This window comes from Hetaerina americana, unplaced genomic scaffold (assembly GCF_022747635.1).
Source record: "Hetaerina americana unplaced genomic scaffold, ioHetAmer1.1.p SCAF_15, whole genome shotgun sequence".
NCBI classification, from domain to species: Eukaryota; Metazoa; Arthropoda; class Insecta; order Odonata; family Calopterygidae; genus Hetaerina; species Hetaerina americana.
In genome coordinates, this window is record NW_027286625.1 from 6,413,767 (window position 1) to 6,440,501 (window position 26,735).

General features: G+C 40.2%; 1 protein-coding gene across 3 annotated transcripts in view; it reads right to left on the reverse strand.

The window, feature by feature from the left end:
• The window catches only part of LOC139686779 (uncharacterized), a 472,645-nt gene that overhangs the window by 151,274 nt on the left and 294,636 nt on the right, over positions 1 to 26,735 (reverse strand). Inside the window, exon 1 of one of the 3 annotated variants that reach the window (XM_071583819.1) lies at positions 12,683 to 13,372. The exons of the other annotated variants lie outside the window; for them this stretch is intronic. Coding sequence (XP_071439920.1) covers positions 12,683 to 12,698 — 16 coding nt within the window. The 5' untranslated portion in view covers positions 12,699 to 13,372. Of the gene's footprint in view, positions 1 to 12,682; positions 13,373 to 26,735 lie in introns of those variants that run through there. 3 annotated transcript variants of the gene reach the window in all.

Below are 26,735 nucleotides of genomic sequence, written 5' to 3' on the forward strand. Positions count from 1 at the left end.
AGATTAAGTATAGTTGTAGGAGAGTGTGCGAGGTTTTAAGGTTCATATTTCCATTTGGTTACTTAAGGTCAAGGATGGTAAATCGTGATAGTGATCCCTCAGCTTCATTCCTCACACGGTTGACAGTAAGAGACTTCAAATAGGTCCCATTATTGCCACCTATGACATGATGTAAAATCGTTTTTGAAGTCGTGCTTTGAATACTCAGCAGATATAAATTGATCAATAACATGTCCTGGAAATAATGAAGAAGGGTGATTTGGATGCCAGATGCAAAGGAAATGGAGAGGCTTACACGAAAGGAAGTGAACATTTTACCGTCATGACTGCACGTATTTTTGTAAAGAATTACGTTTTACTTCACTCATTTGAAGCAGCTATTTATTTTCATGCTTGGCGAAAAGAGTAGGCATTGAAATTTATTTAATTTTTTTAAGATATTACTGTCCTAGGCGTTACTTGGTGGAATTCTTTCATACTAGGCGTAGATGAAGGAAGACTAGCTTGGCAGATTCCACTAGAATTTTTATCTTTCAGGACCACGGTGTCGTCGCAAGGCAATATCATCAGGTAGATCACTGAGCCAATTTTATTTCTTGTATCCCTTTTCCGGAATAGAAAATATTAATTTTGATTCTGCGGATGTATTTTTCCGAAAGTCCAATATTTTTTTCACTAAAACATGGCGTTCACAAGTATTACGAATGAATACCAAATTTATACACCCTCCACAATAAAGTTCAAACAACGAAACACATAAAATCATGCACACTTGAAACAAATCCGACACAAAAAACTATTGAGACCTTACAGGACAACGATTTGGTGAGCTTTGCTACAAAGGGAAGAAGAGTTTTTGATTCCGCTCGAGACGTATTTTTTCGGCGCTCACAATTCTTTCGCGTGAGCGTGCAATACCGCGATAAGTCCACAGGGAGTGAAGAGGTTTTCGGGAAGGAAGTTAAACTGTGTGGACAGCAGGTGTTACTTATCAAGAAAAGGTAGAGGACACCTTGCGTGTCACGGGAAACGCGAAAGAAAGAACTCCTAACCATCACTTCCACGGACTACCGTTCAAGACCCTATCTCCATGACGTGCTGGCAAAGAAAAAAAATTCATCGATTTTCGGATCAAAAAATAGAATTCATCCCGATCCACTTCCCAGCTATATTTCTGTGATCGACCTTGATGGGTAAATTTTGGACGAGAGACGTGAGAAATACTCGACTCGGCAAACACAGATCAACGAAGGCTCGACTGAGTAAAGAAACCCAGTTTTAACTAGGCCAATTCCCAGTCAGTGCATTATTTTTTTTATCTCAGGAGGAAGAGAGGGATTAGAGCCTGCGAGGAACATCCCGCTTTGTGAGACGTGATGTAACGAAATGCTACGCAAAGCCTCTCTCTCTCTCCCTCTTTCTCTCTCAATGCCGACAACCAACAATGCATGATCAAGGCTGGGGAAAAAACGCGAATTGCTCCGAGGGCTGAGAGATTGTGGAATCGGAAGCGTTGGAATGCGTGCTGTCGATTAGACATTTAATTCGTCTTCACGGCCAATGCCGACGGCTGATTGATAAGTTTTTCTTTAACGGAACGAACTACGACTCATTTCTTTACCGGAAGAATTAGGGAAAGTTGGAAACGCTCGTGTTCATTAAGAGATGTTTAGCCTCTGCGTCACAAGCGCCACTTAACAAGTGGTATCTAATTAGAATGCGATGGGCAAAGATTAAACAATGGGTGCATGCACAGTTTAAATAGGCGGTCTCTAATGGAACTTTAACGTGACTAGCAGCGAGGTAATGGACGGGAGCATTTTTTGTTTTAAAGGTTCCTTTGCGAGAAATATTCCGTGCGGGCACATTGAAAGCCCTAACCGTAATACAGGGTCGCACCCAAAAGTGGTAGGACTGATTTTCTCTGGCGCGAACGGAGCCGTGGAGAGGGGTCTGCCTGGCAGGGTAAGGTGGAGAGGGCTCTTAGCAACAGACCGACACCAACCTCAGTCGCCTGCGGGCTGTCGTTGAGTGAGGACACCGTTTTTAGTGAAGCAAGTTTTTTGTCCGCGTCGAAAAACAAAATGAATCTGAATTTAGAGCAACGTTTTTCCGTGAAGTTTAGAAAATTTCCAGCGGGCGTACGGGGAATGGGAGCAACGTTATACTAAGTGTGTAGCAGCTCAAAGAGCATACTTTGAAGATTATTAAGTCGATGTAAGTATATCGTCAATAAAATTCTTGTAAAAAAATCAGTCCTACCACTTTTGGGTGCGTCCCTGCATGCGAGGACAAACTTACATTTCCATTTCACGCGAACGATTTTTCCTCTCAATTTTGCCAAGAGGGGGCTGAAGAATAATTTAAATTTTTTGTAGAACTCAGTCAAAGACAACACTGGGAACCAAACATTGAGCATTGATAGAGAGGAGAGAATGATTTGGCCCAGAATATGTTTTTCATAATTTCCTCAGAAAATGGTAAATTTTCCCCCTTCCATATATCAGGAAAATTTAACCTGTCTATCGTGACATTTGAAACGCCATTATATTGCATTTGTCAATAGTGTTGGGTCGGTCAATAATGTATTGACTTTTGCTTGTATGTAAGCAGGCTTGATTGAGAAAACGCAGAATTTGGGTATGTTATACACGTGAAGACGAGCTTTGGTAGAAGAGATGACGAGAGAAAATTAAGCAAGTTTGAAGTGAGAGTGGCACTTAACTAAATTCCAGAAGGTAGGGAGTGAATAAAAATTAATAACATAGATGAAGACACTTATCCCAACTTGTTTTTTGAAATCAAAAGTACGCATAAGACCATAATGAAGTTGAAAGGCAACTCACAGCACCCACGGCATCACGCAAGGTTTTTCGGGCACGAGACCATGGGAAACCGCAGCGGAACAAGAAACTGCCCGCTCCCCGACCACGACTTGTGATTTTACATGCCAAAAAGTAGTATTAGGTAAGCTCCACTCTCAATTATCAAAGTAACCCTCGGGTTAAATGCTGGAATGGATTTATAAACGGCTATTACGAAAACGTCTAAGTTTTCAACACCATAATCACATGAAATCCAAAACATAATACATCACACCTCAGGGAAGAGATGGAAGAAAACCCCATCGTCGTAAACATATAGGAGAAGCTTATAATAACGGATATGGCACATCAGCAGAGAAAGGACGCATGAAAAACCAACAGATTATTAAACATAACAGTTTCAGGTTTAACTTTGTGAAATTCCTTCATTATGAGGGTAAAAAGAAACTTCATAACATTTCCACCAAAATTTTTGGTGGAAATTTTATGCTTCTTTTCACCCTCATTAACAGATTATTGCTCCAAAAACTAGAGTCTGACGCAAACATTTTCCAACAGAAGAAAAACCTAATCGATCAGTTATTTATAGAACCTGCCGAATGTCTCCTAAAACGATAAATTCTATTGAATCGATACAAATGGGTTTCCCTCTTTACATGGAATAGTTTGACCGGTGTTGCCAAACGTCTCTTTCGTATTTTTCAATGACCGTGATTTATTTTCCCCTTAGGAAACAATCTTGGCTCCCACGATGCTGAAATTGTTTGCGAACTTCTTCCGGGAAACATATTTCGAGGGAAGACCACGCTACCCGTGTGACGGATAAGGACAAGCGTTGCGGCGGGCGGACGCAGGAAAACTCTAAGAGACCACGCAGTTGACTTGAAATTTCGGGAGCAAATAAGAAATTTCTGGGGTCACGGGTGCTCCGATAATCTAGTTTTAACTGGAATGAACGCAGAAGATGGAGAGCGTCTCTCTCTGGGAGGAAATGACATAGAGTGAAAGGAGAAAGTGCGGAATTTTTATTATATTTATGAAATACCACGTTCCAATTTTTTCTAAGACCAGAAGGTCATTCTGCGTGGATCATGTAACTTAGAATTACAGTGGTATGAGAGCAAACTGCAGGAATGGACTTCACAATGAACCTGTGCCACGAATATAATATTAAATATGCAAGTATTGATTCATTCATATAGAATATTAAAATAATAATTAACAAAAAATTATGGCGAAGACGTGGAACAAGGGGGCGTAAGTGTAGGGTAATATACGCATTCGTGATACTTCATGAAACGCACGTCTTAAAATTTCAACCATGTTTTCATTCATTCATCACATTAAAAGTGGCTTCATTTTTCTAGAAACTGGGACATTATTATTATTACCTATACTAGTCTCTCCTAAGTTTCTATCCTTCCGATTTTATATGAAATTTCATTGACTATCAGAGACTTTATCTCGAGGTTGAACAATAATCCTTATTGCAAAAAATGTATAGCTAACGGAGCATGAGTTGGCGACATTGGTCTCCTGATGCTTGCTACACGCCGGCATTGCATCTAAATTGAACATCAATACTCCATGACCGTACTCGTGGTCCTGGACCTTGGGGCACCAGAAAACTCACCAGTGAAATGTGAGGCCTTCAACTCAAATCGCATTTCCCATCTTTTATCGTCTACCATATTTTTCCGGTGCATATTTGCTCATGATATTGCAAGAATTGAAGAAGCACTTTCCTAATTCCAAAGAAACTGCGGGAGGTGCCGCAACAGTAACTTTTAACGGAGTCATCCGCTAATGTGCATTTCAATGCAACAATTTCAGAGCGTAAAAATCATTCGCCTTGACTGGGACTCGAACCCAGATCCCTCAATATCCGGTCGAGTGCTTTAGCCACTTAAGCTACCGAGGCGTCCTCTTAAACTCTGTTTAAAAGCCCCAAAATTTCAGAGTTTAAGAGGACGCCTCGGTAGCTTAAGTGGCTAAAGCACTCGACCGGATATTGAGGGATCTGGGTTCGAGTCCCAGTCAAGGCGAATGATTTTTACGCTCTGAAATTGTTGCATTGAGAAGCACTTTCCTCATTGTTTTTAACGTGGAAATTTCACCATGGCTTGATGAAACATCGGAATTAATCCTTACAGGGCAAACTTTGAACTAAAAATTACTTTATGGCACGCCATTGAAGTTGTGGTATTGGCGATAAAAATAAACAACGGTAATCAAATTTAAGGTTCGTTTGATTCAAGAGGGCAGAAATCGCCTAATTTCTAACCTCTACGATCTGTGAAATTCACACATCAGGGCATGGAAAGGTGCTACCCGTGCTAACTACTCCTTATGGGGAAGATTTGTCATCTGGAAAATCATACAGCTTTTGTGAAGCTGTGAATCTGAACAAAGGCATCCCACGGAATCGAACCCCGAACCACTGACCAATATCTAAACAAGTAAAGCGTTATTTATTATTTATTCCCCGCACGGTGTCAACGTATATTTTTGGACAAAAACAACAGTAATGACAAAACAGTACTTTAGATAAAGGTTGCCCTCGTAAAGTAACGAGTTCTCCTCAGGGCTTCTCTGTGAGACGCCTGAAAGTGCAAGTGGATTGCAAGTAGTTGTACACTTTAATGGAATTAATTAAGCTGGGCGATATCGGTGCGGTATTCACCTGCAGGCATGAAAAACTCCCGTAAAACCGTCAAGAGTCACCGGGCCGAAGGAATAAATACAGTGATAAAAATGCGTCAATGCAATTTGCATATATAAATATTCACGCTGCATACATGTATATTTCAAACAATTGCATCGGAAGTGAGTACAGGCGTGGAAAGAAAAGAGAATGGTTTTCTAGGCTCTGACCGGGGAAATCCCCACAATAGACCGCAAAACATCATTGATAATCGTGAATGATATCAGATATGAAACTGCCGCAATTCCATCCATATACATCGACCCACATATTAAGCGCGACTCCTGTAGAGTCCCACATCTCTATCTCCCGACATTGTTTCAGACGTTCGTTGTCGCCCAACGACGCACCTGAGCCGGCAATTTCCGACCCATTTCCCCCTCGATCTTATCGAAACGAGTATTTTTTTATAAGCGAATCTAACCAATGCTCACGGCTTGAGCAAGATAGAACGAGAGAGAGAGTAAAAGAAAAAGTTTTACCTTTCGCGCGAAATGCAAGTACGGCCGTGTGTTAACGCGAGTGATTGATGCACCGGCGTAACCCACATACCTAATCTGAACCTCGGCATTAATCCATTACTGCGTGACTCTTATGGTGACCATTAGAACGAACGAAAAGGTAGGGATGCTGATAAGGCCGGAGCTCTTGTTCTGGTCCGGGGCGGGAAGTCTTGAAAGAGAAACAGGCGAGGAGGCACGTGATAAGGGAGAGCGAAACGATGTAAGTTCTCGTGATTTCGGCGAAATTCACTGGGGGCGGGGGGGCTAGGCAGTCGTTGACGGATTACGGCGCGGTGTCACTCACTTTTGGGGAGGAAGGATTTGGACCGGCGCAAAGCACCGTGACGACTAACTAGACCCACCGATCATCTCCCATCCTCATTATTGACCTTCGTATTCCAGGTGCTAATTCGTAAAAGACGTTCTCTATGCACCTAAATCCAAACAACAGCGGAGTGTTGTCAGACGCATAAGGAATTCTTCCAGGAAGACCTTCATAACCGCAAAGACTAGCAAAGTAATCCGTCCGTCATGACCAAATAAACCACAATAACATACCCGAAGGTTATTGTGATACAAGGTGTGATACAAAGCTCGTGGGTGAGGGTTGAGTTCACTAAATACTAGGCTTTAACACCCTATTTGGCGTGTGCAATTCACGCATCACAGTAGGGGTACAAATTCCTTTCCCCGTGCCACTTACGGTTTCCCAGAAATATCTGGTACCCGAAAAATCCCAGCTTGGGAGAAGCTGAGGACGCCCAGGTCCATCACCCGGCATCAAACCCGGTCCATCCATTTAGAAGCCCAGTGCTCTACTAACTGGACTATAATGCCCCTGTTTTATCCAGTAATAGGAATATTCGATTATGATTAGTATTGCCGACCGCAGCTGTTTCGTTACCTAACTAGATTTCAAGCTGATTACGATTTCCTCGCGGGAGCCAGAGAGTATTTACATCTGTCAGTACCGTAGTTAATGTTTCAACCTTCATCCGACTATATGAGGTCAAAGTTTTTCCATTCCGAAATCTGTCCCGCAACTTTTCCTCGTTGAGAGTTTCCAACTTTTCCTCGTACGTGTTTGCTGAACTTATTTCTTCGAGTGGTCGACAAGTTAATGCCTCGACGATGCCATGACGCCCACAGGAGATATCATGCAATATCTGAACCATGGCACTAAAGCAGGAATCACCTATCCGTAAACCTTATGTCATTATGAGATTTTAAAGTGAGAGGTGTGTGATAATGGAGAGAGGTGAGGCTGGCGACCAAAAGCAGCGTTATGTCATTCAAGGAGCGCTCCTTTACGGGGGCATTGGGGAGGTGAAAGCGTCGAATGAAGACATTCCAGTCTTTCCCGAGCTTGTCACTTTACTTGCATATATTAAGATGCACATATATTAAGATAGCCCTTAGATAGGGAAAATAACACTCCATATTCCTTCCTGGGGAGATCGTTAGGATCGCCAGTGCAAAGAAACACCGGGATGAGGAGAGTCATTCACGGAGAACAAAAGTGGATTCACGGGTATGCTTGTGGCATAGATGTTTCCAATCTCGTGATTCATCGCAAGCAGTGCTCTCCAGGATAATGACCCACTTCTTTCTTTCGTAAGCCTAACTACCTGGAATGGTTTACAATTCCCGATCACCATAAATCAACTGCACAACATGACTGAGATACCCATGAGTAACACTGAGCGGTCTTGTTTAAAGAGGATTTACTCCCCGATATCGATAATATGGAGAACTAAGATGCATGGGATAACACTTCTCTTCCTTCCTGCTACGTGTGATGATATTGATATCGTTTTCATCGACATATTTCATCAAAAGTTAGGCGTAATTCATTACTCTCCAAAAAAAAGCACATCAACTACGAATGGATCATTCTAAACTTATAAATAATTCAGTAAAAGTTTCCCACTACCTCACCTGATTATCTTTGTGGAGGTAGGCCAGTCATGCAGAGTATATTATATGCTGTTCGACGCATGAATCTTTCGCAAATACTTTAACTTAATATTTGAAATAAATGTTGTAGATTTTAGGAAATCAAAATATATAAATCAAATACAAACTCATGAAGGGATGAAAAGATCATCGTGAAACGAGGAAGATTATTTTAATTTGAAAAAATATTATTAAGACGAATATCACATTTAAACGGTTAATTAGGTTACTCATTCTAATATTTTATAGTGAAATTTGAAATTAATTTTGAAATATAACCGAATAAAACTGACACCGAGGCATGCTCCCTTCAGGGAGTAATTTTTTATCTGGAAAATCAAATAAAATTGAAAAAACATTACTTTTTTAACCTACATAATATAATTCCTGGGAATGTCTCATTAAAACCCGTGATCACCTATTTTTCTATGGAAGTTGGCCGGTATACGAGTGTCACAAGATTAACGAACGGAGCTTGTTCTACTCTAAGTATAACATGACGAATTTAGTCAGTATTAACGAGCTCATGGATGTGTCATTGATATCCAATGAGAAATACAAAGTTATAATCGTGCACGAGAAGAAGAAACCCATATTACTCCCTCCAAGACTCAACATCATGCAAAACGACCTTATTTGTTTTGTGGATTGCTAATTGAAGAATACGCGGTGATCACAATGTTATTTTGGGAAGATTTAGTGAAAGATAATGTGATATCTCAATCGCCTACTTTGGTAACAGGACCAAACCGAACGTACATAAGCTGACGTTTTTTTGAAAATGACTACAATAAGAAGAATCGATCGTCAACGCTCTCAAGGCCGTTGACAGTAGCCTCTAAATCTCTTGATGATGTTTATATAAATACATTTATCAAAGCCATTGTAAGGAATTAAAGGCATTATCTTCCTCCTATCAGTGAGGCATTGTATCTTGGAATCGAACATGATTCAGAAAAAAAAAATATGACGAAGAACTGATTTCACATCCGAAAGGTTCTTTAGTAGATAAAACAGAAAATTTAAAATTCGTGAAATAACTAAAATTATTAAATTTCGCTAGTAAATCAATTATCAAAAAAACAATGGGTACTTTTCGCAATAAATTAAACCATTTTTCAAATTTTCTATCGCACTCAAACATTAACTCCAGTATTTGTTTCTTTAGTATATTTATGGATCCTTAAAAGAAATGATGTTTGAGAAAATATTCGATAAACTATTTCTTCAATTTATGTTTCATAATTACTTAGTGATTGTAATAAAATATTGTTAGCAAGGGTTGTTTAGCTAGGGATTTTATCAAAAGACGCAATCAAATATGAAAAAGAACGAACAATAACAACTATAATTTTTGCTAGTGATTTCGCTAAGTCCAATTCAAAAATAAAAGCTGGAGAAGTTTAACCACCGTCTCAAATTTAATTAAAGAATCGGTCTTAAAAAGTAATAAACAAGGAAGAAACCTTTGGTCGAACACCTCAAGATAAAAATGTTCTGTAGTGCCATTTAATAACCAACATTTATAATACACAACTCTGACAAATGTTAAGCGTGTGAATACTCCAAAATATCGGTACACGGTAAAAACACGCTAAAATATACAAGAAACCACATTAAAAGCAAGAATAGTCTTCTCCATAGTTTTCTGGAAAGTATAATCAGAATTTCACTAGATGCTATCTAATCTCATAATGAACGTGGCATTTTTATTATGCTTGCTTCTATAGCATTTATCGTACGGCTATTGACAATAATGATTGGGATATCGAATTCTAATTACCTTTAATCTTTATTATAAGCTATTAATATCATTATAGCTCTTAGTTATGGATATTTTATTGAGTAAATAAACACATGGGGAAAGAGTATATGTAGTATATGATACCAGTTGGAACTTTTGGTGCTGGTTATCAAATTTTCATTACAGGTGGGTAGTTTTCTCTTTCTAGTCAGATAAACCCTTTTGCGAATAATAACTGGCCTCTTCCTGATGACCTTAGATGCATGTCCGAGATAACGCAGTTTTAATAAAATCCTTCAAATTATCTTCAGGAAATATGCAATGTGACTTACACTGACTTCACTCTGACTACACACAAAAACATCGCAATTTCCTTTGAATATGCCTCTGGCCTCTTCTGGGTTACTGCTGTGCCTAAATATTTAATATGCTGAAAAATATTTATGAATTATTTTAAACCACCCTGGGAGGCAAATAGCAATTAAATATTCACGAACAGGATGAATATTTGACTGGTATCCCAATTCAATTGTGGACAAAAGGGAAGAACTCCTCCAAAGACTTTTCGTGTTTTCACGTACAATGCCTTCTCGGATTTTGGACAGATTTTAGGAGACAACAGTCAAGAACAAGATGAGCGGAGATTGATGCAGTCCACTTAGGCAACAAATGTTAAACGTAACGGAATTTTCAGTTTCCTGTTTGTATCATAACCAGTTGTTGCAAAGTTGGTGACGACTTTTGGAAGACAACGTGATAATGTTTTGAATTCCCGGAGCTTGTTGTTCGAAAATTCGATAACGTTGTTCACAAATGTTGACCTTCAAAGCCAAATAATGAACTGCTTCTGCTTTTAAAAATGAGAACTAACGCTCTTTTCAATTCGATCCTATGGATACATTAAAAATTAATCTAACTTTCCTTACTATGGGTGTAAATAGCCGTCAAAAAGTGCAAATGGTTGATGATAAGTGAGAAGTACGATAGAATTTTGTTAGTACTAGATTGTTTGTTTTTGTTAGAAGATAACTCTTATTTCTTCTGTTCTTTCCATGTCCAGTGTCGTAATGCTAAGGCCTTTTTTTAGAAAGGTGCAAAGTAAAGGGCAATTTGAAGTGCTATGGAACGGGGTGCATAGAAATAGCAATGTACCTCTTTAAAACTGATTTTTAAAACCGCACGAATGCATCGTCAACCAAAAATTTTAGCTATGACATACAATAATGCGGCTAATTAATTTTTCATTGATTGGGAAAAACAGATGAGAATTGGAAAATCATTCTTACCCGAGAGCAAATATTCTCTAACGCTAAATTCATGTTTGACAGTAAATTATTGGGATCAGTTTAAAAAATCGCAAACATAATCTCTCTTATCAGAATGATTAATAAGGTAACTGCCTGCAATAAATACCGTTAAAAATCTAGTTGATCCATTGCGTTTAATAAGGTTGCTACATTAATTATGAAGTGTGTTTTGACGGTTTTATGTACGAAGACTGCATATGATGAGGTAATTCATGTTCTATGTTCATGTTTCTTCCTTATTTGCCTAATATTGTCAACAAGAAACGTGCTATTATCGCATTATACTCCATCGGCAATTGAGAGTGACATCCTTTGCTCATTTGAGGACTTTCCTTGTGAAACATGTTTCACCGAAGTTTACCGCGAATAGGCAGACTTGGATAGATTCAGAAAAGCTTATAAATAGCGTTCGGATTCTATTATGAATTAAGAACTGCTATACACTTGAGTTTTCTAAAACACGAAACACGCTCGGCATCATAATGAACCAATTATCACTTCCACTAATTTTCTATGTCTCTGCGTGCAAGCTATAAGACCTATTCCTTTCCAACATCTACGTCGCTTACTACCGAACGTTCTCCCCTGTCACAATCCTGGCCAGTCCGTTGACACTTATATGACAGAGCAACTTTTCCTGTCCTTTTAGAAATCCTCTCAACAACCTTCTCGCCACTCACACCGTGCCAAGCACTTCTTCGTTTGTTTTCCTTCGCGTAAACTTCATTTTATTCGTTCTTCTCCACGCACCCAAATCTCAAAAGCTTCCCACTAAGTCTACCCTCTTTCCCGGCCGACCAAGTTTGGAAAACCGTACATCATTACATAATACTTACTACGTTCCATTTAAAAAAATAGTTGAAGTTGGAACCTACGGAAATTCATTTTCAAGGGTCATACTTTTACGATGAAACACTGCGTAAATGTGAAAAATACTATCGGTAAATGAACTCAATTAATGTAATTCAATTAGTGGATTCCGAGGCAATATGTAAATGTATGCGACGATGAACGATTGTATTAAAAAGCGATTAATATGACAAAGGTTTTAGAAACATGCAAGAGTATCGAAGAAATCAATAGCAGAGAGTGGTTCTTCTTATGAAAGCTCATACCGAGATTTTCATTACCGTATATACATGTACTCCGAAATTGAACGGTGTGGATGTTAATAATTCTTTCAAGTTGAACTTAGTGGAATAGTCTAATACCCATTGCTGATGATTTAAAACTGCAATTTTCCTCACAACTTTTGTTATTACCGATTTATTTCGACTTCACGGCGTCATTATCCAGGTAAAATTACCAAATTACTAATTTCTTTTGTCCATGACGCAATGGATTCGAGGCTATTGATTAATAATAAAAATTGTGAGGAAAATTTCCCGGTATTTGGCTAAAAATAGTGAATAGAGTACTGTGAAGTTGGCCTGGCCACTTGAGCAGTCGTCTTCGGCATCTCGGAGAACGAATCACTCCGCGGATCCCTCTGCCGCCAACGCGGCGGCGTCGAGCCGAAGGGGGAGAAGAGCGACACCCGGTAACTGGCCATTGATTGCCATCGCGACCGCGCTAAGTGGGGCGTCTGCACACTGTTTGCTCGCGGGCGCGCCACCCTTGGGCCAGAGCCGTGAGACACTCACCTTTCGGCGGATACATATCCAAAGGTCGTGCTCTCGGCACTGCAACCCAGGGAAGGAGGAAAAGACGACGCCCGGCGCCGTGGAACACCGCTCAAAACCCCCCGCGGTCACACACCGCACTCCTCCCCCGATCGATCGGACCACCAGCGGTACCCTCTCCGTATCGCCCCTTTTTCCTTCCGGGAGAACCACGCCGAACTCGCGCGGAGACCACCAGTCCGTCCCGGGCAAAAACTGTGGGAGCGAGCGTCCCAAAATCTCTGTATGCACACGCCTCGTCTTGGCGTGGTGGGTGCAGGGCCAGCCGGTGGAGGCAACCTCCGCAGGGCGGCGACCTCACTGCGGGGCAAGATCTTTCGACTCGACGCGCCAGGAGACACACGCACAAACACGAAAACACTCCGGCACTGGGGAGGACCCTTCGCGGTCTGTCTCTCGGAAATTTTACTCCCGTTAAAGCGAGGCGTCCGCTCGAACGAACCGAGCCTCTCTCAGGCGGGGCAGTGTGGGTCCGTCTCTCCTCTCTCTCGTCCTCACGGAGGGTAGAGGGTCAGTGGCCGGGGGCGATGGTTGTTCCGGAAAGAGATGGAAGGAGTGTGGCGGGGAGCGAGAGAAATGGACGAGGAGGGCAAACGAGGCGCGCGTGCGTTGGGAAAAAGAATGGTAGAGAGGAAACTCGCGTGTTGTGATGGCCCGCGGCGGCGCATATGACGCCCGAGGAGGCTGGAGAGGACCTATTAACGTATTAGGAGCGGGGGAGGGCTGCGAAGGCGGCAGTGGGAAGGGGAGAGGGAGAGAAAAGGGCGGGAGGGAGATGTGTATCACGCTCTTATCGGAGAGCTCGAAAAGGGAGGCTCAGAATTCCCTCTCGGGCACTGGCGACAAATCGCTGGCTCGTGTCGAAGCCTCGTTCTTTCTCCGGCCGGAATCACTTTCTTTCGTTTCCGCAACCAAATTTCAACCCACCAGGACCGTCGTGGGCGCCCTGAGATAAGGGCAAAAACCCCCGGGAAATAATGAAAAGGAGCACTTTGGGTAATTCTACATGTTTATCAAACGACCTGAATTAGCCCCAAGACCTTTGTCAAGAACCTTCCCAATCGTTTCGTACCTACCACAGGCAAACCAAATTAAACAGTTCTTTGCATAAATGCCTAGAAAAATTTCGTATTATTTGAAATACCAGCACAGTGAAGATGCAAAAGGTTCATTTGAGTTCAACCAGTTGGGGGAATTTTTTTATCAAAGTAAAGTAGAATTTAGATGTGTAACAGTTCTTAGCTCATATAAGAAGCAATTTCTTTAATTATAATTTTATATGGCTGTCAAAAACCTACCTTTGACCGTTCGTCTACCAACAACTAATTATACAAACCATCTGGCTCAGCATAAACCTGATAAATTCTTCTTTTTAAAGTATCGACCGGGTTAGAATAGGTTTTTATTGGATCCTTGACCTGCGCATTGCTGTACTCTTAAGCCCAAGCTGACATGACATAAATTACCTTTAAACCTTAAAATGCAATTCAGTCTTTGGCTCTCCACATTCTCTACCTCTCTTAATTTCATCCAGTATACCTATACTTTCCTCACTTCGATCTCGCTTTTCCAGTATTCTCTCCTCTGTCAGTGTCTTCAACAACAATTTGCCTCTAATTATCTCCTGCGTCTACTTGTAGGGCCTTCTTCGAATTTTCACAACAGCCGTTTCTCTTCCCCTATTATGATTAAAACTTCCTTGCTAGATTATTCATTTCCGTCCATTTCATTTTCTCCATTCCTCGTCACCGACCAAACAAACCAAGTTTCTGAGTCATACAAAATTATTCTCCCTACTAAAATTTTCTCTGGTATTTTCTTTACATCACTACGCACTTAAGTTCCCTGTCAAGATAAATAATAAAAAAACTTTTTTCGATTGAATAAAACACGGTTTAAACTGTTAAAATACAATGCCGAAGTTCCCATATGAAACGCTTGTAAGTTTCAATTATTTTCATACGCACCTATGTACCTTTTCAACCACTGATATTCCTTTTCTACATCTACCCATTTATCAATACCCGCAATAGATCCTTCGCAATTCAATTTTTAACCCCCGTCCCATAATTCCCCCCGTAACATTATTTGGCGGGTGTTTTTATCATTATGCAAAATCTGTGGACTTTAATCCCGAACATAAATTTTACCTAGCAATACCAATTTTTTCATAGCTCCTCTTGCCACCTCACATATCGTTTACTCCTAATCATGGCAAGAAAGAGGAAGGAGACGAGTCATAGGTAATATACCTTCCATCCAGTATCTAACGAAAACTTGCCATAATTCGACGCCGATAACATTCGAATGACCTACAGCCACGTGTATTGATCATAAAATCCACGATAGTTTACACCTATGGTATAAATGAACGGGTAAAGAACTAATGGGGCGGTATTTGGCTTCGGCTTTTGATGAGGGATGGTGCCAATAGGTGTTAGCGCCTCTATGGATGGACTACGTTGCCTCCGATTGCTCACGATAACTCGTGACGTCGTTCGCCATCGCCAGGTATACTATGGTATCCTACCTCCGCTTTCATCCTCCATAACTTCTTTGAGTGACCACGCAATACCCATGAACAAATCACACTTGGCGTTTAACGGCCGTCACAGGTAGACTCGAGACACCGAGGAGCGGTTCTAGGGAGCGGACCAGTGAAGGATCCTTTAGAGTAACGCACATTTTATATGCATAAATATATATATATATATATATATATATATATAATTATTATTAGATAATCTACCGGTTAAGGTAGGTTTTTGGATGAACACAGGTACTAAATAAATATTTTGTGACTCCTAAAAAAACAAAAAATCCAGCATCCTACTCTACATCAGACCCCTCTTCATCTCTGAGTGCTTTTTTCCTCCCTTCAACCCGTCCAGCATCGCTATCCTGTTCCTTCCCTTTCCTCGTTTGCCTAACATTCTCCCCTCTATTACAGTCTTCAACATCCCGCTGCCGGTCAATACCCCTTCCATTCACTTTTCCTGCCTCCATAGGATTTCTCCCAACATATCCCTCTCTTCGCCCACCATACCAAGTACTTCCTCGTTTTCCAAGATTATTCGGGTCTCCCACCGGGTCCACGTTCGTAGGGTTGCCGACGTTTCGATGGCCGAGTCGTCCATCGAAACGTCGGCAACCCTACGAACGTGGACCCGGTGGGAGACCCGAATAATCTTGGAAAACATTATTCGCCGGGAAAGTACCAGATCATTCTTTACTTCCTCGTTTGTTTTCTTCTCGGTCCATTTCACCTTCTCCATTCTTCTCCAAATCCGCATTTCAAAAGCCATATATATTTATACATATATAGATGTATATACATATAAATACATAAATGTATATATGTACACGCACACACACACACACATATATATATATATATATATATATATATATATATATATATATATATATATCCATATGTGTATGCACTGGCAAATATATGCATACATACACATATGTAAGTTTATACCTGTAGGCTACAATTTGTTTGCATCTATTACCTGACTAATGCTGATATCTACATAAATAAAGGATTGGGTGATAAAAGACTGTCTAAAACTTGAATTAATACAATGATAAGTTCATCACTTTATAAAATTTGATTCATTTGTTCCCGTATTATGAGATTCTTCTGCTTATATTTCCCTGAATTGCGATGGGATCCTTAACAAATCAATTTGCGCATTTGCGTTTTCATGTGTTTTCATTAGTGAACTTTTTCCTAATCTGAAATCGCTGGGATCGTTCCCCAAATATTAAGTCAAATAAAAACTAATGCAACAGAACTCTCATTGTAGTTTCCCGGTTACACTATTATTTGTTAAGATGGCTTCCGAGATTTGGCGTTGCTGTACATGGAGATAAAAAATTTCTACTAAAATTAATCATTTTGTCTCTGACGTAATTTTGACTGTTACTTAGCGTGCATTATTGGACATTATTTGAATCTTGTACCAATTCTCAAACCTTGTTTTAACATCTTCTTATGACAGTCAATGACTTATCACTAATCAGATGTCGCGATAAAGGAATAAAGTTTATGCCTACATTATAGAAATGAAAAAGAAAGAATTTTAATTTTCTAGGCACACCAAAAAGACAGTGCAAGATCAAAATGGCTTGAAACGATCTTCTTTCAGGGAAAAAATATCGATTCAGGATTCCGCACGTATTGGCTGAAACCAGATTTAAGAGAAAACTGAAAATACTACTTTTTCCAAAGCGTTTAGGCACTGTGGGAAAAATCGAAATTATGCATGGGCTAATAATGAAGATAGTTCACTCACTGAGAAATGCTCGTTGTGTATATTTTTTGGATTATTGCGAGTGGCCAATCTTAGTGAATCTAATACAAAATGAGTTGTCTGAAGCATTACAAGTACAAAACTGAAATGCTGGAAAAATTAGACTTTCTAACGGTATATTACGTACTATCGAGAGAAGTGCGTCACGTCAGATTCGTGCACGTTTGAATCATTTCAATGCATGGGAGGCTAACTGGCCGTGAAGGAGACGAAGCGCACAAAAGAACGGCGAAATTATAACGTTGGAAAATGTGAAAAACAAGAATGATATCAACAAGCATATTTAAAAAATATTTCCACTTTGATGAAGAATTATTTCAAACTAATGCGTACATTTAATTTTGCAATAGAGCAAAAGTTAAATAATGGGAATTTGTGGTTAGCATGCATAATTTCGGAATTAGAAAACGCAATGTCAAACTGATGCCCATACATATATTTTTGAAGCATGGTAAAAGAGTTTAATCATAAAAAAGACGACTCTTTCTATCCAATTCCACAAGAAAAAGTGTTAAACAAGTATTTTAAATTATCTTTTTTTTGGGTATTTTTTTACCAGAAGTAATGTTTCTGGTCGTTTCGGAAGGACGATATGAATCACAGTCTCAATTTCATGCATTAAAGTGGACAATCTCTTGTTGAAGACACGCAAAAAGTATAGCCGTCACATGCATTAACTCAGCAACAAATTTAACTCCAACATAAAGTCAGTCCCTTTGGCCTTGTTCACCACACGAAAAAAATCTTGTTAATAAATAATGTCCTCGTTTGCTAAGGAATTCCGTCGACTTCTAAGCGGATAGACCCGAGCGACCAATTCCTCTCTTCCGTCACCTAAAATCCGAGTTTTGTGGAGAATGTTTGCTATGTTGAGAACGGCGCATTTGAAGCGCGAAAGAGTCACGACTGGGTCGAGGAATTCAAGGCATGAGCCACACGGCATGTATAAAGATAAAAAAAAAGATTATGAGAGGCAGTTAAAATTGTAGAGTATGCGGGATGATACCCACCAAAAGGTTTCAGTCGGAGTCTCAAGACTCAAATAAAACAAACCATCTTGTCTAAACCGAAGGTTGATTCTCGAGATTTGTGCCGCGTTTAAGGGAAGATCCGGCCCGGTTCGAATGGAAAAGGGACCGGGACACTGAAAGAGTTCCACCCTGCTAACCACATCGCATTTGCTTTGGCAACCTTTGCAATTTTCTGCATGTGTTTATTTAATGCGACTATTACTTCAAATCTTCCGACAATTATAAATACCAAAGAGATGCCACACCCAAGTTCAACGGTTTCATTCGGTAAGGGTTGCATTAGAAAAATGGCAATGCATACTTTTGAATTGAGTTTTCGCTTAACTGAGTAACGCGCTCACCTGCTAAGTCAAATGTTGCGGGTTCGACTCACGCTTTGGGCATGGGTTTTATTATGGGCATGGGCAACTTTGGTGATTCGATCCTTGGGATGGACACCTGATGGAAAATCGGGAACGGCTCATAAGTAACCCACGGGCAGACGTTTGGTGAGCAAATAAGAAACAATTGATGACCACCAAAGGGCTTAACCAGCATATTTCTGATTTTCATACAACTATGTAATAGAGTCAGGGTGAAAACAGGAAGGTTAACCCTAGAAAATGATATCGAGATCACGAAGCATAAAATCTTGAAGAGGTATAAAATACATAAAAATTTAAGTGAATTCAAATGACAATATGAAAAAGATTTTTTAGAGGGAAAAATTAAAAATTATTATGATAAAAAAAATGAAAATCACAGCATTTTAACATTTTTTAAATTTCTCAAGTACTTATTGACGACCCATCCGCCCGGGAGTACATGAAAATGAAATCATTCCACCCGAAAGAGAGTGCGTATCTACGTTTTAAAATTATAACTTTTAAATGAAACGAGCTATTATACATAGTTAAATATATGCATTGTGATAAATAAATGTAGCTGAGATAATAAGGAATATAAAAAAATAATTTGAATTCTGATCTCCTCAAATGGTTTAATCAAGATTCTGTTGAATTTCAACAAACGCGTACATTGTTAAAAAACGTTTCTCTTCTCAAAAAAAAGAGAAAATTTGGAAAGAAATACGCACAACAACTCTTTCCCTTCCTAGTCCCAAAACCTTGGCGATAAACCTGGCTCGTTCTGGTGGAGAGGGGAGATACCATCCCATCTATTGCCTCTTTCACGGAAAGCATGTTTCCTCAATGCTGTCCCGACTGAAAAATAAAGCGCACCAAGTATCCCAGAGTGACTCCGCTTTGACATAAGGAGTGACAAGCGCCTTTGAATATATTAGAGCTCGTAATTTCTATAAAAGGAAAAGACTTCAGCCACGACACATACGCGCAACATCTCAAACCATAAACTAACAGGATGGTAATTACCTTCCTATTAAAACAGCGATTATTTTTTTTCCAGCCATGAGATTATAAACATACCCCCAGCATGTCTACGAGTTTATTATTAAAAATTATTTTTGAACTTCGTGACTGCTTCATAAGTATATTGATAAGAAAACGGAAGTAAACGAAGTATACGCATAAGCACCTTGACTATACGAGAACTCAAAATAGAAGATTTTTCCATAACTACCACACTTTTGACCGCATCGCAACACTATTTATAAACACACTGATAGGGAGGCTTGAAAAAACGAGGCATCTGCATGAATGCCTTGACTTTAACTCAAAACAGAGGACTCTTCCCCAGTTATCACACCTTTGACGGCATCGGAACACTACCCATCCATCAATGTTGAAATTATGAGGTACTCAGGGGAGTCGTTTCGCAGAAGTTCAAGTTACCTTCTAAGTCTCACTCAAAAAGAATTCTCTGATAGCTGACGTGTTGCGACGCTAATATCGCAAGAATTTTAAAGGATATGACTTATGAATGTTAAAATCACTAGCGGTCGTAAAATGTTTTGCTAATGACTTTACCCATTGACCTTGAGCTGCGAGAAATAGTTCACTCACTGCTGCACCATCTCCCAGATTCACACATTTGAATAGCGAGGGAACGATTTCAATCATGACGTCGGACGTTAATGGAAAATATGCATGCATTTTTCAAAATATATAACATTATGTGGACGCGAAAGGTGGTTCAAGATGATATCCTCTTTTAAGGGCAACTATTGTCATATCTCATCAAAACTCATTTCATACATTTTTTCAGCAAAAGAAATTGGAAATCGTGTTAGATATCATGCAACAAGTTCTAATTTAGAAACAAAAACGTACCCTCCAGTAGATGATTGTATTCTTGGGGGACACCAGAGGCGCATATTTAGTTTTCGACGCGGATGCAATTTTTATTTTGAATGTTATCACAGCCAAAAATATGTTCCAAGTGTATATGCCTTCTTTTCCTCTTAGATGCACCTCTGTCGAAAGGAACTGAACATGCGATAGACGAGTAACGTACTTAAATTCAATTTTCGTCCCTTCTCCCCAACGCATGTTACGTACTAAGCTATTGGGTGGCGCAAGGAAAGGACTCCTCCGGCAATGCAACTGAACAGCTCTACGAAACGATTTAATCGATCAAAGGTCATTCATAGCACGCGGGAATAAATCGAACAGAGCCATCTTTCGTCTCTCGAGAGTCCGGACCTTTCTAAAACTCTTGGTCACTGTAATAATAATATACCACAGTATATTTTTGGAAGAAATTTCACTCCGAGATGAGCTTTTCAATCATATGCTGCGGGCTGTTATGGCACCAGAGTTGGAATCTTCCGATTCCAAATACAGAACCACTACTGGCTATTTAGCGTCTGTCAAATCTTTATAATAAGATTTCTGCTCTTATAAAGTAATGATTACGACACATGATTTCGTTTCGTGTTTCCTGTTTGCCAACAGATAAAGAGTTCCTACTTCTCGATGGGTACTGCAAACGTACGTTGAACTCATAGAGACCATATTTCAACCTAAGAAGCATTAGAACTGTCGTTTGAGTAGGTCAATGATGAAATTTGCCTTTCAGGCTTTCTTTTACTTCGAGAAAACCGTATTTTATTGCCAAATAATAATTTTGTGACTATTATTTTAGTTCCAGCTTCGATTTCTTACTCAATATTTGCATTTTCGTTGCGTAATATGTAGCCATCGTCACCTTTGCCCGTGCGGTACATTTAATAGGAAATCAAAATGAATACATGAAGGAATAGCAACAAAAATAGAATAAATATATTATAATCCCAATATGACGTCCAGCACTGAAATTTGGATCGTCATCAATTACAAAAAAAATGTAGAATAATCAAGTGCATGAAAGGTGCACCTGAAATTACGGAATTCAATATACTATATTGCCCCCCGATCATCGCAATAATCACGAAAACATCGAGAAAAAACGATGGGAAAGAACTAAAATACACTTTGAACCACATGAATTGATGATAAAACGGCTTGAAGTGTTTGAATGACATGCCCATCAAATCGACCACTCCGAAATCAGTCGCTAAATTCGCTTTCAAGGGCAAGGTCACGCAGTAGGGAGAGTTAGTTCCAACCCCAGTTACGCTGGTCCTTTTGTGCTGCCCTTCATAAAAATCTCTTTGTGACGGAAGGGGCGGGATGAGTTTGAGCAAATTGGCCGCCGGTTGTAATGGTGGGGAAGGGGTGTCAGGTGCTCTTTGGCGCTCGAGGCCATTTCTTCTCGCTGACAGGAATAAAGAAAAATCGTGCTATTAAAATATCCAAGCCGGGGGGGAGGATCCGAACCCACGGCCTTGGGGGAGTGGTGCTGTGGAGAACACGTTGCCATCCGGACCAACAAAGGGAAGAGATACGACGCCAGGGGAGAGACAGAGCGGCTACCACGGATCTTCTCAATAAAGGTGTGAGGAGAGCGAAACGGCGAATGTTGCTTTCGCACTTAGGCCGCACGCACCGATCTCCCCCTTGAGGCAAGGGCTTTGAGTTGAGAAATTTGACAACAATGGACACCTTTTGAATGAAAACTTAGAAGATCTTAGTGTTCCTAATACACACTCAGGTCAAAACACCACGATAACCTAAACCTCAACCATTGAAAGAGAGTTTGGCACCTCGAAGGCCAGTCTTTGAGGACGAGTTCTGCTCCATCTTCCCGAGGGGCACGAGTTCGAATACCGAAGGTGAGAGGACTATTCAATGGCAAACCTGTCCCTACTTGGGGTGCTATGTGGACAAGACTTTGAGCGACGCCGTCCATCGCATGGGACGTTAAACTCTGGACCTCATGACATCTATGGTTAAAAGAGTAGGTTAATACCGACGTAGGGACCCTCCCCACTCACCCTCCATTGCCTAAACCACCTTAGCCCTACGGAGTTACCCACCTATCCCTCAATTACGCAAATAAACTCAGTCGTCGGTCACCTCCCCTAACAAATAATACTAATACTCCATCTATAAAAATACTTCCAACAGTTGTAGCCCTGTTTTTTGCCAAATAAAGTCGGAAAAGGCAAGGGTTTTCAAAAAAAACATTTATCAAAATCCATACAATACCACGCAATCCGTGGCGAAGGACCTATGGTGGAAGGTTTTAGGGCATCAGCCGTACATGCATAAATGTTAGTTTATATATGCACTTCAATATACATTTGCTAACATACAAAAAAAACCTGAGTACAAAAACACATTTATGTCTATCTCGTATGCATCATGCGATAATTATTATTATTATTAGGTAATCTACCGGTCAAGGTAGGTTTTTGGATGGACGTAATTACTAATTAAATAATTTGTGGCCCCTAGCAAAACACAACATCCTACTCTACATCAGGTCCCTCTTCAGCTCTGAGTACTTTCTTCCTCCCTTCATCCCGTCCAACATCCCTATCCTGTTCCTTCCCTTTCCTCATTTGCCTAACATTCTCCCCTCAATTACAGTCTTCAACATCCCACTGCCGGTCAATACCCCCTTCAGCCACTTTTCCTGCCTCCATAGGATTTCTCCCAATTAACCCCTCTCTTCGCCCACCATACCAAGTACTTCCTCATTTGTTTTCTTCTGTGTCCATTTCACCTTTTCCATTCTTCTCCACACCCACATTTCAAAAGCCTCCAGTCTACGTCTATCCTCCTGTTTCAATGGCCACATTTCCGCGCCGTACATAGCTACGCTTCATACCAAAGTTTTTACGAGTCTTTTCTTAACGTCCTTACTCAACGTCCCCGTCATCAACTCCCTCCTCCTTGTGAAAGCCTCTTTGCCTAGCGCAATTCTTCTTCTTAAGTCCTTACTACTTTGACCGTGTTGGTCCAAAACACTACCGAGATACGTAAACTGTTCTACATGCGATAATAGGAGTGTTTAATTTAATCATTAAGCTTTAGTCTTTAAGTTAATACTTTCTGGTGCTTGGTTTCAATTTTGTTACGAAGATTTTGTATCGTGCGAGGGAAGAACGAGAAATTGAATCTCTCTGTGACAATGTCTATCTCATAAACTCATCCCGGTGGTCTTATTTAACAATGTTATTAGGCGTCATAATAATTACCACTTTGCCGCAAGAAGCCTCAGGTGTGCCTTGCCTCTGTAAAAGAATGTCTTGCCTGCTTTCTTCGGGAATCAAGTCTCCCAGCCTCATTCCTTAAGCATACACATGAATGATGCATACTCTCTCTCGTAGCAATTTTTAAGAGACCAAGCGGAATTTCTGTCAACCTTATCCCGTTTCTTAGATAACAATTACTCTCATTGATCCATGATACTTTTCGCGTAGTCCAAATATGGCCTGACTAAAGCGTAGTAACACCTCTCTCTTACAATTTTAATTATATTTTACTACAATCTGTCTTTTGAAACCTAACGTATTTGATGATAACCAGCATATTCTTCTTATCTGTGTACCCTGTGGAATTTTTAATAATATAATGGTGTCTTGCGGTATTTTTGAAAGTAGTACTTGTGCGATTTTTTAAATTTCCGAAAAAAAACGAGAAAGCAAAGAAAATCATATTTCTAATAAAGGAAATAGTGTTTTAAAGAAGCTGTCGCTAAATATTTGGACGGAATTTGAAATGTCTTTTTGGAAATAACGCTGATGGCATTTGAATCTCCAATGGGTGGAGGCCGGTTCGTTGAAGTTATTACATACCTACATATGTCACGTATCATATGCGTTACCTCTAAAAAGAGACAGGAGAAATTCAGCGGCACACTCGTTAAAATACTATTTTCTTTATTAGAAACATTAATCCATTGGAAATTTTATTCTGTTGCCCACACAAACATTGTGGAAATACATATACATATATTTAATACATATATCAAACACGACATCTGGGATAACCAAGGCAATCTGATATTTTTACGCGATTAAATTTAGTTTTTATATGCCATTTAGGCGTATCGCTAACGTATTCTGTCACACACACCTTCCCTCGACCGATACTCTTCTACGCGATGAATATAATCTAAGCGAAAAACCTACATGAGCAATAATTTTCCTGGACGTTAGAAAAACGCCCTGTTTCCACTGTCGAAATGACCTCTGGGTCCTCGAAGGATCTTCCCTAGAATGAGCCAAATGCGGAGTTATTTTTCGAGCTACACGCCGGAGCTCATCTTCGAGGAGTGGCCCGTGAGAACGGAGGTTAGCCGCGGGGATTCGCAGCGACTGTCAAGGTCTCCCGAGTCGCTGGGGCCAGTCTTGAGTGGGAGGGAACGGTCAAAGGGCTTGTAGATTGCCCGAAGGGGTGGTTATGTCCTAATGGCAGAGGGGTGAAGGACAGAGGATGAAAGGGTCCGGGTTAGGGAGGGGGAAGGTAAAAAGAGGCACCGGGTTTGCGAAACGCTTTAGAATCGGTACGAAAGGTGAGTTTAAGGTCTTCGGGCACTGCTAACAGCAAATAGCAGGTTGTAATTGGGTTAATTGGACGTACATGACGGTAACGGTCATTTCGCACCATTTAGCATGGACATTTACATGCATGGCCCTTCTAGCCTTCCAACGGTATGCGGTTGGCGGCAAAGGTACCAATTAAAAGAGATGGAATGGCGAAAAAATATTTAAGGGTTTAAATTTGGGGTTTGTAACATGAGGTTGCTACTAACGCGTTAGAAATTCATTAAAAGTAAGTAAAACAATTTAATTGGTTTTTGTCTTAAATTAGTGTATGTTTATGATCAACATGTATAATTTTGGGTTGGAATCAATTGCAGAACTTCTATTAAGGAGCCGCACGCTCTAAATTTAATAAATATCAATTCCACTGCGAAACGTTAACGGTGTTTCAGAATTTCCTGACAGCCAAAGCATAACAACTTCAGCGAAGATGGCCTTCGAAAGTAAGAATAACGGACGGTTTCCCAACCGTCTCTATTTTTAATGACAATTCTATTATTTCATCGGAACTTTCACATTTTAATTTCGTTTCGGTACCTAATCGAAAATTAGCTCAAGGAAATCGTTCCCGTATAAATAATTGACTCTTTTTCTATCAAAGTAGGGGCAAAGAATGGTGTGTTTCGAATAGATATTCATTCCGGATAGGTCTCCTGTCAATGGTAACTTTCAGACGGATTCGAGACTAGGTCATTGATTGGTGAAATGCAACTTCACGTTATGAAATCCTTGGATGGGGAGGAGGGATAATAAATGGGCAAAATACTATTTTTTCATGAAGAGACCATGTCTCAAATCAAATTCTAACACCAGCGTGCTTTGCGATCCACCTACATCTATTTTTCTCGGCCGGAAGACTGAAAACAAGAAATAGAATTGTGATACACCTCTAACACCGAGCGACCACCGCATAACTGATCATTCATCCGGACTGGACGGTGATCTGGTGGCGCTTAAATTTGCTTTAGGCTAATCTCAAAAAAATGAAATTAGGATAACGAACCAAAAGCTGACTAAGGTGCATGGGGAGTAATTTGGAAGTAAAGCCTTTTGAGCGGAAATTCAAAACGCGAAAGTTGCAGAGAGCTGAAAACAACTCAACCATTCGTTGAGAGATGCCATTGAAAAACGTATGCAAATAGGCCGAGACACCATCCATGATGCTCCACTGACGCTTACTGAATGAACAAATCAGGCCATGAATCCGCAATGTTTCATTGTGTCAAGTCGGATCGTTGCAAGAATGATCATGAACAGATTCGGGTCACTTGTCACTCCGCGGAAAATGTTCACCCTTCGCGATATGAGATCAGTGGGGAGACCAGGCTTCTGACGCTGGAACAGGCTACCAAATTGCCAAAAATGCATTCTACAAAACTGAAGTCAAAGGCTAACAGCATAAAATATATTCAAAAGTAAAAAGATGTCATTTCCTCTTCTCCACTAAGAGTTAGTTCATTATTCCACAGTTTTCCTAACGTAAATTACTTATTACACTTTTATTTTTTACGAATAGCGATTTGATCTGAAGCTACTAACATGGATTAAGATGTATTAATTCTGCGGCTCTAACATTTCTCCTCGGGGAAAAAAAGGAGGAACAGAGGAGTCCGGGGTTAAGATGTTTGTGCTGAACGACGTTGTTACGCAGGGAATTGCGCCTAATGTACGCATTCAGTCAGGCCAATCAATGAGTCTTCACACTTGCTGTTGTTGTACAAATGTATACACTTTGCTACATTCAAAACCTACCTTGATCGTAGAATACCAATAAAAATGATAGTGCTTGCAAATAAAAAATTGGGAAGGAAAACTTTGAGCACTCGTGC